Here is a 12,127-nt window from a genome sequence, read left to right as displayed (position 1 = left end):
ATGCTTACCATGTACAATAACGACCTTAGTCTGATTTTAGCTTCCCCAGCTACTAACTGCATCATGCAAAACACATGATTCTGAATTAACTAATTAACTCTCTGCCACTGGTTACACTGCTTCAATCGGTATATATAAATAACATCAACATGCTATTTCCTTTCTGTCTCTTCTACAGAAAATTCAATAGAGAAAAGATGTCTGGAATTCCACCTCCTCAACAGCACTTTATGAGAACAATTGATAGTTCTAAAAGATTAGCCTTCACAAAAAGTTATATTAGGAGCATAATTATTTACAATAGAGGTCAAACAAAGGTAAATCCTGGCAACTAACAGTTGAATTTTAATTATCAACCATACTGAAAAGGCTGATACCCAATGAAGTCATACTTAACAAACTAATTTATAAAAATTACCTATCTGAAACAAAACATTCACCACAAAGTTAAAGGGTATTAAAGGGTGCCTAATTTACCTCATTTTATAAATTATACAGACAAACTGAAATGGGTTTCTTAATATTTTATAAAATTTATTTAATACCTATTTGTGGCTCACCAGGTTTTGTAAAACAGTGATTTTTTTTTTAAGAAATTGACATTACAAACCCTCACACAGGGGGCTCTGAGATTTTCTCAGGTCTTGTAGTTCCTGTAAGCAGCAGGTTAATGAAACTACATAGACAGTATCATCTCTCTCTTGTTGAGACTGTAAATTTATGAGTTACTTTAGTCCTGTGTTATCATCCCAGAAACATGGTTCTGTATAATATACTATAATTCTGGAGGAAGAGCTAAAAGGAAACCTAAATGATAAAATCTATCCAAGTATTAATCCAGTCATTTAATTTCAGGGTCCAAGAGAGCAGAAGCCTATCTCAGGAGGTTTGGGGTGCTAGACAGGACCAAGCTCTTGACTTGATGCCTGTGTATCATAGAGCTCACTCATGCATATATCCACACACACAAATTGAGGGATAATTTTCAACCAATAATAAAATGGATTTTCAAACACAACAGCTCAATTTCAGAAAAAAATACACTTTTGTTAATATATATGAATAGTTGCACCAAATGTGAGGTAGTTATAAAGAAATGTCAGATAGCTGAACTAGCACCCCTCCAGGGGTTCTGGTTTTGTGCACAATGCAGCCAGAACATGCTCTTGGACTCTGTATTAAAATAGCAAATGTTTGGAAAATGAAGGATTCCATTAAAAAAAATTCAGGTTTCATAAGTATGCCCTAGAAATCCCAGAAGATTGAGCTAATCAAGTATAAGAGCTAGAATTGTGTAATTGAGAACAGGCCAGTCAATCCACATAGTCTGCCTGATGTGGACCTGGAAATTAATTCTCCTAGGGCACCAGAGAAAGAATGAAGTTAGGGAGAACCAGCAAAAGGCTAGCTCTACTCCCCCAAAGAAGCAGATGACAACAAAGAGTCCTATCCTAGGACAGAAGATCTGGTTACCATAGAAAGAAAACAAGCCCTTTCAAATACTACTTAAGTCTTAAGGCTACAGAAACAATAGACCCAGAATTGTTATAAACCTATACTGGGTTTTTTAACTTAAAAGTTATTAGACAGGTTAAGCAAAAGCTTACTGGTGGGTGGAAGTGAGGCTCGGATATAAGGAGACTGAGACGGATACTGAAGAGGGTGGGGGTGTTTAGGGGGAGATATGGGAGTTAAGAAGGAAGACGTGTTTCAGCCAGGGTTTTGTCCCTGGCTTGTATAATTTTTATTGTTGTTAATTTTATACTATTATTATTCATGTTTATGTTATTTATGTTTTGATTGCAGTGATATACTGTCTCAACAAATGTGCAAATGTTTTTTATGTTTTGTGGGTAGTTTCCCAGGAGGCCACCTTCATATTACCATTACTAAATATATTCTGCCGGGGAAGAGGCCTCAGCAGCATTTTCATTGAAATGATTTGGAGTGTTTGTAATTACATGTATTGACATTTGTTTTCTTGTTACCAGTTCTTTGATAATTTTGCGGCTACTTTTAAATTCCAATTTCTGAATAAGTGTTTTGGAACTTATTTGCCTTAGAAGTGCCTTTTGGCCACTCCTTTCTGCTCTTTTGAGCACTCTTTTGTTATTCCTTTATGTTAAATAAATATTTTTTTATTTATAAATATTTTGTGGTGCCTTTTGGGCATGGTTTCTCCCTCTTGTAAGGCATTTTGGAAAATTTCACTTTATTCTTAAAACTTTAATCATATTCTTGGTAGTTGGGAGTTAGGTAGACTGACGGTTCTGAATTGCCTTTATGGTCTGTTTGAAGGTATCAACCTCCTTTTTATTATGTTTGTAACTACTAGATGCTGTGTGGTACTCATGAGGTTGAAAGGTGGGAAAAATCTAAGCACACATGCTAAAGTTGGGGCCAGTAACAGGTAGGCCAAGCAGACCAGCAGAAGTTCCTATATTTTATTATTCAGTTGGTAATTTGTGATCATTCCACAGCTGTGTTCTTTGTGTAAACACATGTACCAATTTGTACTTTATATACTATTCCAGGAATGCGAAAATGCCAGCAGATGTTAGGAAATATCATTGAAAAGTAGGACTAGAATGAAATGTACCTATTGTGGCTTTCTTCCATTTTCTGTACAGTCTTATTCCAACACAACATCACAAGCACCTTGAACAATAGGTTGAATATACCCACATTCAGTAATACTGAACCAATTTAGAATTGTCAATTAATTTAACATGTTCATCTTTGGTATGGGAGACGAAATCCAAGTACAAGGGAAAAAAATGATAGTGGATACAAGGTAAACACGCAGATGACAAAGACAATGACTAGGAATTAAATAAAGCGTGCTGGAACTGTGAGGCAGCAAGCACTAACCACATTACAGCTATGCCTATATGATACACTGTTGTCAAGCTTTTATGCTAAATTAATTTTTCCTGTCATTTTTATGATAAATTGTAAAGACTAGAGCAGACAATTCAAAATAGTAAGCACTTTTTAACATACAGTATGACTCACTAACATGCAGAAACACTTAAACTGCAGTTGTGTCATGAATCCTGTCTTGAAATACTTAACATGCAGACACCTGAGATAAAGCAGAAGTGGGTAGACAGAGGATGTGTCAGTGGTGGTAATATGGATGTGTGCCAGGCCCTTCCCATTAATAATCCCAAATGCAAATAAAGTTATATCACCTACTATGAACAGATGGTGCACTGCAGTACCCAGAGGTTACCAGGTTACTTAAAAAAGCATTTTTTTTAATCTTAAAATGTTAAAATAGCATTACACATCTGCTCTTTTAGTTGAAGTTGTTTTATCTTTGGTTTTTGACTGACACTTTCATCAGGTTCTGACTGTACTAATTAAATGTCTGCACATAACTTAGCATATAACTTAGCGTAATAAGGCCTGCTTATCCATTCATCCATTCATTCATTCTGCTTTAATCTAGTTCAGGGTCACAAAAGCCACACAGTGCAATGACAGGGATCAATCTACTAAAGGGCTGTTTATGCTTAATCATGTTTTAGTTTGGTCCTCTCAAATCTGTGTTCTAACTACTGATCATTTTACATAAATGCTTAATGTCTGTGCTATCACACAGTTTGACAACTGTAAAACAGGCTATAGTATCAGGCTTGAGTATTTTAAATCAGATTATAAAAGGACTGAAAATAGAAACATGATTAATCACATGGATGCACAAAAATAGTGTCCATAATTATTTTGCTATTTGTTTGATCTGAATATAATCTAAGCTCTTTTAACAAAGAGGTTAACGAGGATGTGCATTTTAGGGAAGGATCAAAACCTAGCAGACAGTGACTGACAGAGCAAATACTTCCTTCTGTGAGCCATTGTATGCAACTTTTAGGGTTGTGGTCCTACACAGTTTATTATGGCAACACTGAGAACTAGGCAAGAGCCAAAGATGGATATATCAGTCAATCATAGGATCAAAATTAATTGCATGTTTAATTGATTTAATTAATTATATGTTTTAATATGTTTCTTTGTTTCTGCCTCTTGTGCTTGTAAGACGGTGAAGTATCTGCCATTATTATCTTTGACAAGTACAGCAGCACCTCATTTTAAAATGGATAAAAATCCTCACAAAATGATTTTTTCTATAATGCAAGTGTTCACAGTAGGATACTGGAACACAGTTAAATGAAATGGCCACCCCCTTCCATTTATACTGTTCAATAATGTGGTAGGCGGCATTATAATGGCAGTGGTTAGTGTTGCCACCTCACAGATTTAGGAGCTAGGTTTGAATCCCACATTCAGTTGCTGTCTGTATGAATTCTGCATGCTCTTCATGCTTCTGCATAGGCTATTCTTCACATTTTCCAGTTTACCTCCCATATCCCAAACACACAAGTGTTAGGTTATTTGGCAAAAAAGCCTGTATGACAGACTGCTGAGTGTGAGAATGTGTCCTGTCCTGGATTAGTTCCTATCTTGCACCCAGTGTTGCTTGAAGAGGCTCCAGGCTCCACGACTATGAAATGGATTGAGCAGGTTAGAAGATGGATGGATTGCTGGCCAACCTTTTAACCGTACAAAAATACATTTTGATGCTTCTCATTTTGATTAATGTTACTTAGGCAAATAAGTATTACTGTTTAAAACAACACAGGTTACAGTGCTCTAAAGAAAATTTTCTGGTTATGTTCTTGCTCTGTGGAATTTGTGTACTCATAAGTGAGATTGGATTTATGCAGAATCCTGAATTCAGTCCTTCTTAGCTGATAAATGGTAGACTCATGCTAGACGTTCATATTGAAAAGTTTGTCTAGTCCACTAAACTGAAGCAATTTGAATGCCACTATTTTTAAGAAACTATTACTCATTCATTTTTTTCTTGGGTGATGGGGGAGACATGACTTGACTTGAGTTCTCCTAGTGTACATTTCATAAGCATTACTACATTTTAGTCAAAGATACAAGCATAATGATGGCACTGTAATGTAATAAGGAATTTTGGAAAATTGAAGAATAGATAACTGTATAGTGAATAAGTGTGACTGATATACTGGTTAAAAATGAAACCATGGTTTACAGATGTTCACTCAAGAGCAGGTTATGAGAACCTCAAATTATTCAATCACACAAAAACTAATTTTATAATTTTTCATGTACATGCAATACTTACCTTTTAAACTTTTTCCAACTTTTTTGTTTCCCTTCAAAAGTTTTGACCATTTGATACTTCGTCTAGTGAGTATGGCAAGATAAACAGACATAAACTCTTCATAGGCATCATAATCAAAGTCAGTGGATCTTTCAAAGCCATAGGGATCAATCCTATTGAAAAAAAAAAAAAAAAAAAAACTAAATAAAACTAAAACTATAACTATATGTGAAACTATTTTTTGTCTATCTATTGTTGTGGATTTATAATACAATATAACTGACTAATACAGATTTACACCATATAGACAACATTCTGTATGCTTATTCTACTTATTTTTTCTTTTGGATAAAAATTTAAAAAACGCTTGTCCTTAAGTACAGCTTTACAGGCTTTTACTGCAACCAGTGCTTTAAAGCAAAGACAAAGTCAAGACATTCAGTGAACATTTTTGAAGCATAATTTTATTTTCACACTCCGCTAGTGTAATCAAAAAGGTGCTATAGTATACTTTTTCCCATTTTGAAAAATTCTGCAACTTTTGACTGCATTGATCCAGGAGCTAACTCAGTCTTTATAGGTTTCCCTTTTGTGTTGATTAATTTAAAGGAAAGATCAATAACCCTCTGAATATTAATAACAGTTTTTAAAATTTTATTCTGAATAATTTTGAGAAAATTCTAACCCTTCCCTTTCTGAAGTTTATCCCATTTCACAAGACTCTCTTGCAGAAAATGTTGCCATACGATTACATCTTCTGAGTTTAAGGACACTCTAGATTATATTGACTCTGGAAAATCACTGGTTCCTGATATCCTGCCTTCTTAGGTTGTTTCTGCTTTTTTGGAAGGAGCTAATGACTCAATTTTTGCAGATAAAACACTACTGCTATCTTCTGTTTTTTGTGTGTTCTTCTTCTTCTCTTGTGCCTGCCACATTTGCCACACCTCTCTCACCATTCTGCATAGTCTTTAACAATTATAGACCCTCAGGGGACATCTCTTTAAATGGGTTCTGTAGGACATGGTTTCCTTATTTTTCACCATTATCCTAGGTTTGGCAAAAAATTGTTATTTTTCCTGTTCCTTTTTCTTGTTGGATTTCAATAAAGATTGAGTTGTTTATTTACTATCATTTACATGTCGCTCACGCTACAGTTTTTTTTTTTTTTTTTTTTTTTTTTTTTTTTTAAGAGTTTTTCTTACTTTTATGGACATTTACAAGAAAAATAAAATGGTGTAAGCAAGTCAAGGCACGAATGTACCCCTCTGCATTAAATTTACTGCTTTAGTATACATCTATACTTCATTTATTTGATTGAAACCCACAGCCTGTGGGTCAACCAGACTTTCAATGAAATTACAGGTAATTGTCCAGTTAAAAGTGGCACAGATTCTGGAATCTGGTTAATATATTTCGTTCTTAGTAACATATCTCTGTTTTGAATCATAGCGAGAATTTATCATTTTAATAATAATAATAATTTAACAGACAAAATTGTAATGACTCCTTTTAATAAGTCTTTTATATGTTGGTTTGGAAACATAAGCTGTCTAAACAGCATTGCCAAAATTAGCACTAAAATTATTAGTCTGCAGCAACCACTTTCTCACTGAGCTGTACCATAAAGAAGTTAAAAAGGACAACTTGATTCTGTTAGACAGCAGCCATCCTCTATTTCTTAGGTGTGATTTCTACCAGCAGGCTGTAGAGTCCGATCCAATGGCTAAGAACATCAGATTTAAGAACTCCTTTATCTCCAAAGCTATCAGCAGTTTGACGTCTAGTAGATTTAGAGATCCTGCTGAATTCTGAATTATTATTGGGTACCGTTAAGAGTATGGGTATGAGCACTGATAACAATAACTATCATGTGTTGTCTCTTCTTACATCTGTGTAACAATGTCCTTTTGTATGTTTGTACTTTCCTGATGCAAACAAATATCCTTCTTGGATAACAAATACATATCTACTAAATATAAGCTGACCTAACTTAACATTGACATGCGCAAACTGCTTAATCAAACTCAGGAGTACTGGGGACCAGAGCTTATTCTATTCAGAAAGAACCAGCCCCAGATGGGGCACAAGTTTATCACATAATTTTAATAATGTTTGTTATAATATATAACAACTACACATTACAATGGTGTCCAGATCATTACAAACATTAATTCTCTATAGTATTATAAAAACTTTAAAATGATAAAATTACTTACAATCAAATAATTGTACATGAATTTATTAAAAAAAAAACATATAAGCAAAGTCATGAATTCAGCAAAAATAATATCCATCCATCCATTTTCCAACCCGCTGAATCCAAAAACAGGGTCACGGGGGTCTGCTGGAGCCAATCCCAGCCAACACAGGGCACAAGGCAGGAACCAATCCCGGGCAGGGTGCCAACCCACCGCAGGACACACACAAACATACCCACACACCAAGCATACACTAATTTAAAAATAACATACTTCATCTAAAATATTGACAACATACTGTCATTACAACATACCTGAAGAATGTAAAATACTGAAAGGCTTACATTTTTCAAATGACATTAAATAACATTCAAGACATACCTTTATAATACAAATTATAACTAATCGTGAACATAAATGGTTAAAATGTCATCGGTTTGCCTGTAACAACAAGCAAACGTTGGTATCTAAAAACATGCTTAACACGCCCTCAGGATAAAACAAGTCCAAAACACAAAGGTTATTTCACAACTTGTTGGAAGAAGTGCCATAATTTGCCAAAATACATGTTACATTAAACTGGATGGGCAAATAGAAATGTTCAACCTCAGGAATTAAATCAAGGCTTAAGACACATACTATACTGTTGCCAGAACAACTGGTGAAGATGTCCATATAAACTATATGCTGTAACTAAAGAAATTTTTAAGTGGCTCTTCTTTAATCACCTTAAAAATAAAATCCTGGAACACAAACACACACGTGGGGGGAGAGGAGGGGCCAATTTTGAGAATCTGCTTGATTTAATTCATACTCCTCAAAATCATTTTCAGCATGAACAAAAATATTATGACATTATTCCCTCTATCCTTTCTGCAGAAAGATATGAGATTCATCAGACCTCGGTGCATGGACCATCCTCACATAATAACATTTGGAAATGTAACTTTGATATACTGATAACAATCAGCTGTATTTATCAATAAAACGAAATGTTGCCACTTCAGTCATATCAATAAATAATTGCTTAAATAAGATGAAATAACAGATGGATACAATGAATTGTCCTTAAATTCGGTCAAAACAGAAGTATTTTAATAGGTGAAAACATTCTGTAGTTAGTAAGACAAAAATTACTACTCTTATATCAAAAGGCTTGGACTTCATTTAGTTGATTACATCGATACCTTAGATCTTATGTTTGAAAATTAAGACATTTCCTTAATATACAGGGTCTTGGCAAAATAGTAAGTTCATTTTATTTGGAAGAATTGACTGACGTGATGCTCTCTTGTTAGACTGCTCAAATAATTTAATTACTATGGAACAATTAATTCAAAATTCAGGAAACAGGGTGATAACTGGAGAAAACACAATAATATATTTCCAATTAGTATATCTCACAGTGGCCTCCAGCTAGGTTTAGAAACAATTTTTAAAAACATACCTTTATACATGTAGAGCTGTTAATAACTTAAAGTCCCTCTACCTTAAAGAAAATATTACTGCCTATACACCCGAGTATACATAATGTTCAAAAGATGCAATAACTGCCTAAATTCCAAGGATAAATAATAAATAAATATTACCTGAAAACGCTGGTTGGAAAAATCCACCAGACAATATTAGACTCCATCCATCTCTGCTGCTGAAGCTGTCCATATTGCTTTTAAAATAAATAGCTATTATTTCCCTTGGCTGTTCCTTATCTGAACAGTACAGTAACAGAGTGGGCAGTGCTGCTGCCTAATACCATATTCAGTCACTGTACAGGTGGAGTTTGCATATCCTCTCTGTGTCTCTCTGGGCTCTCCTCCAGGTAACTGGCTTTTCCTCAAATGCAGCAAAGGCATGCTGGTTATATTAACTGCTGCTTTCAAATCAGCCTTGCACAAGTGTGGATAAGTGTTATTGGGTTCTGCGATAGATTGACGCTCTGTCCAGGGATGGTCCCTGTCTTGTGCCAAGTACTGTTGGGATAGACATTAATGCCCCTGTGACACTGAACTGGATTAAGTGCACTTCAGAATATTATGTGAATTAAGTATTACATTACTTCATCTTTGTTTTTCTCTTCTCAGTGGTTTGTGGTAGCTGTGTGTGCCACTGCCAATTTAGTTAGCCAAGATTCTGGGTTGAATGGATATGCAATTGCCAATGATAATACCAGCATGGTGTCATATTCTGTTAGAAAAATCAACATTTGGCTGCATGAAAATGCTCTTCCAAATGATCAACCTAATTAGTATTGCAAAATAAAATAACACTAGTAACATGTTGATATACAAGTATACTTATTTTCTATGAACATATTTCATGGTTATAGAAAGATGGAGTCTATACCTGCAGTATTAGGTGCAGGGGAGTGCCAATCCTGGACGGGCACACTTATACCAGGGCAGTTTGAAGACATCAAAAAAATTAAGATGCACATAAATGCGATGTCAAGATAAAACCTCAGCCCCCAAAAGAAAACCCCAGCAGACACTCTAAGGACACGGAACATCCACCCCTACTGTTATGCATAATTCTACATTCAGGTTTACTGTTTTACTGGAGAGTAAGAGTTTTTTTTTTTTTCTGTCCTCCCTGGCCATCGGACCTTAATTTTATTCCATGTTAATTAGTATTGCTTAATTTTATTTTTTATATTTTGCCTTTTTTCTCTTTCTTTATCTTGTAAAGCACTTTAAGCTACATCATTTCTATGAAAATGTGCTATATAAATATTGTTGTTGTTACTGTATGCTGGTTTATACTAAAACTAACCATAATGTAATTGGTCAAATGTCTACAATACATTAATATAAACCAAGCTGAATTTTCTGTGGTATGAAGGCATAGTGGCTTCCTTGCACACCCAAAATATTGGGTTCAAACTACTGTCCTGGACTTAAAGCACGATTGTATAATTAAATGAATAATTTTATAACTTTATCTAAATAATAAACAGCTATGGATTGGTCTGAACTGTCAGATCCTAAACTTTAAAATACTGTATCTAGATTACTACAGCAGTACAGTAAGAGGTCAGTTTGAATAACAAGACTGGTTATTGTAATTCATTAAACCCAGTCATTCATTCATCTATTTACTGAAATGGCTAATTTACCTTCTCTGCCACTGAAGTGGTGTGATCAGTACCACACCAAAAATTGTGAAGTAGAAATCCAACCAGCCTGTGTTAAAAACAATCATAACGTAAGATACTGGATTTCTAGTTTATCTTCACAGTGAAACTGTCATTGTTAAATTAACACTTCAAGTGTTTACATGATCCTACACTATATATAGAGGAAGAGTATATAAACACTCTAAGTGTTTAATTAACACAAAACGATTTATGACACTTTATACTAAGAACTATAAATAAATCTATTATAGTTATAATTAAAATTTGTGTATTAATTGTACACATAACACCTAAGCTGTATGAGGCAGTTTACATTGCCTATGGTGGGCACTGACCCATTTTATCTATTCATACTGTACAAATTAAGTCACTGCGCAATATGCAGTTTGTTTGTTTTTTTTAAGAAACCTCAGCCAGAGTTTGATTACTGTACACTTTAAGAATGTTGTCACTTTAAAAAACAAAACTAATAACCAAGAATAAAATAATATTACTGATAGCGACACAATAACTAAAAATCAATAAAACTATAATACTGTAGTGGTTTAAACGCATAAGCATGGAAAAACATTTTTGTACTTTCAACACCAAAACTCTGTTTTTAGCAGCTAAATATGTTCAATTAAAATCTTTTATGTACACTGTATTGTACACTTTTGAAATTAGAACAAGCAACAGTGACAGAGCTTTGTACCAAGCATAGATAAATTAATGACTAATTTCACGTGAAAGTGCTTGTGAAAGGGCAAACATTCATAAATGAACAAATATCAACAGGCTCACTGATGTTATTTAATAGTATTCTTTTAGGTTTCTCTTATAGTGCTCTCTTTTACGATAGTTGAAATTCACTGTATCGCGTGAAAAAAATGTTCATTGTACATCAGAATTTGGAAGGAAATTGTTGTTACTTAATCAGTGTAAAAGAAAACGCTATAAAACACTGAAACTGTATCCATTAAAATGTTAAGCAAGTCTGTGCCATAAGTGTAATGGGGTTCATTTTAAGTATTCGCGGTCTGAATAAAACAACCGAGTGATGGTTTAAAATCAATTTACTAACTATTGACGCTACGATGTATTGTAGGTTGTAATAAATAACTAAAACACAAAGCGTTTCATCTCTGCCCCGTTCTGCCCCTATAGGAGATAAACATGAATTTAACGATGCTTCCTCACCTGTCAATGCGCTCCTTGGCCGTGCTTTTATCAAACTCATTGAGCTGCTGCTCCTGCGTTTCTCGGTTGCGGTTTCGTTCTTCCATTGATAAATCAACTGTCAAAAGTGAACAAAAAAGAAAACAAAACAAAGTTGAAACAGTCCCGAGACGGCGGCTGTCACCCTACAGCCACGGCACTTCAGAAAGTGCCGATCCAGCACATCACGACGAGTGGCTACCACAGCTCATAAAGTGGAACGTTCCAAAGTTCATCCCCAGCGCAAAACCGCGCACCTCCAGTACCGTCACATCCAGAGAGACAAGCCCGTTGCCGGAATGCTGTTCCGTGGCACTCATTCCATGGGTGTCCAACTTGAGAGTTGGTTACTACGAAGGTTCACGGCGACCGCGTACTGCACCTGTCTACTCTGTTTTTCCGACAGCCACATTGCGCTGCCACCGAAAACCCGGAGTGTCGCTGGTGAACTGCAAT

At 35.0% G+C, this 12,127-nt stretch overlaps 1 protein-coding gene across 2 annotated transcripts in view; it reads right to left on the bottom strand.

Moving 5' to 3' along the window:
- Nucleotides 1-12,123, bottom strand: part of grtp1a (growth hormone regulated TBC protein 1a) — a 131,432-nt gene extending 119,309 nt beyond the window's left edge. The window contains exons 1-2 of one of the 2 annotated variants that reach the window (XM_051926231.1): nucleotides 11,654-12,123; nucleotides 5,162-5,313 (exon numbers count right to left, since the gene is read on the bottom strand). In XM_051926231.1, the coding sequence (XP_051782191.1) occupies nucleotides 5,162-5,313; nucleotides 11,654-11,739 (238 nt within the window). In that variant the 5' untranslated portion in view covers nucleotides 11,740-12,123. The remainder of the gene's footprint in view (nucleotides 1-5,161; nucleotides 5,314-11,653) is intronic. The other variant, XM_051926232.1, reaches the window with a different exon arrangement.
- Between the last annotated feature and the right edge of the window lie 4 nt (nucleotides 12,124-12,127).

Source organism: Erpetoichthys calabaricus, chromosome 4, assembly GCF_900747795.2.
Source record: "Erpetoichthys calabaricus chromosome 4, fErpCal1.3, whole genome shotgun sequence".
Lineage (NCBI taxonomy): Eukaryota > Metazoa > Chordata > Cladistia > Polypteriformes > Polypteridae > Erpetoichthys > Erpetoichthys calabaricus.
Note: the sequence above shows the minus strand (reverse complement) of the source record. Positions and strands in the feature narration are given on the sequence as shown.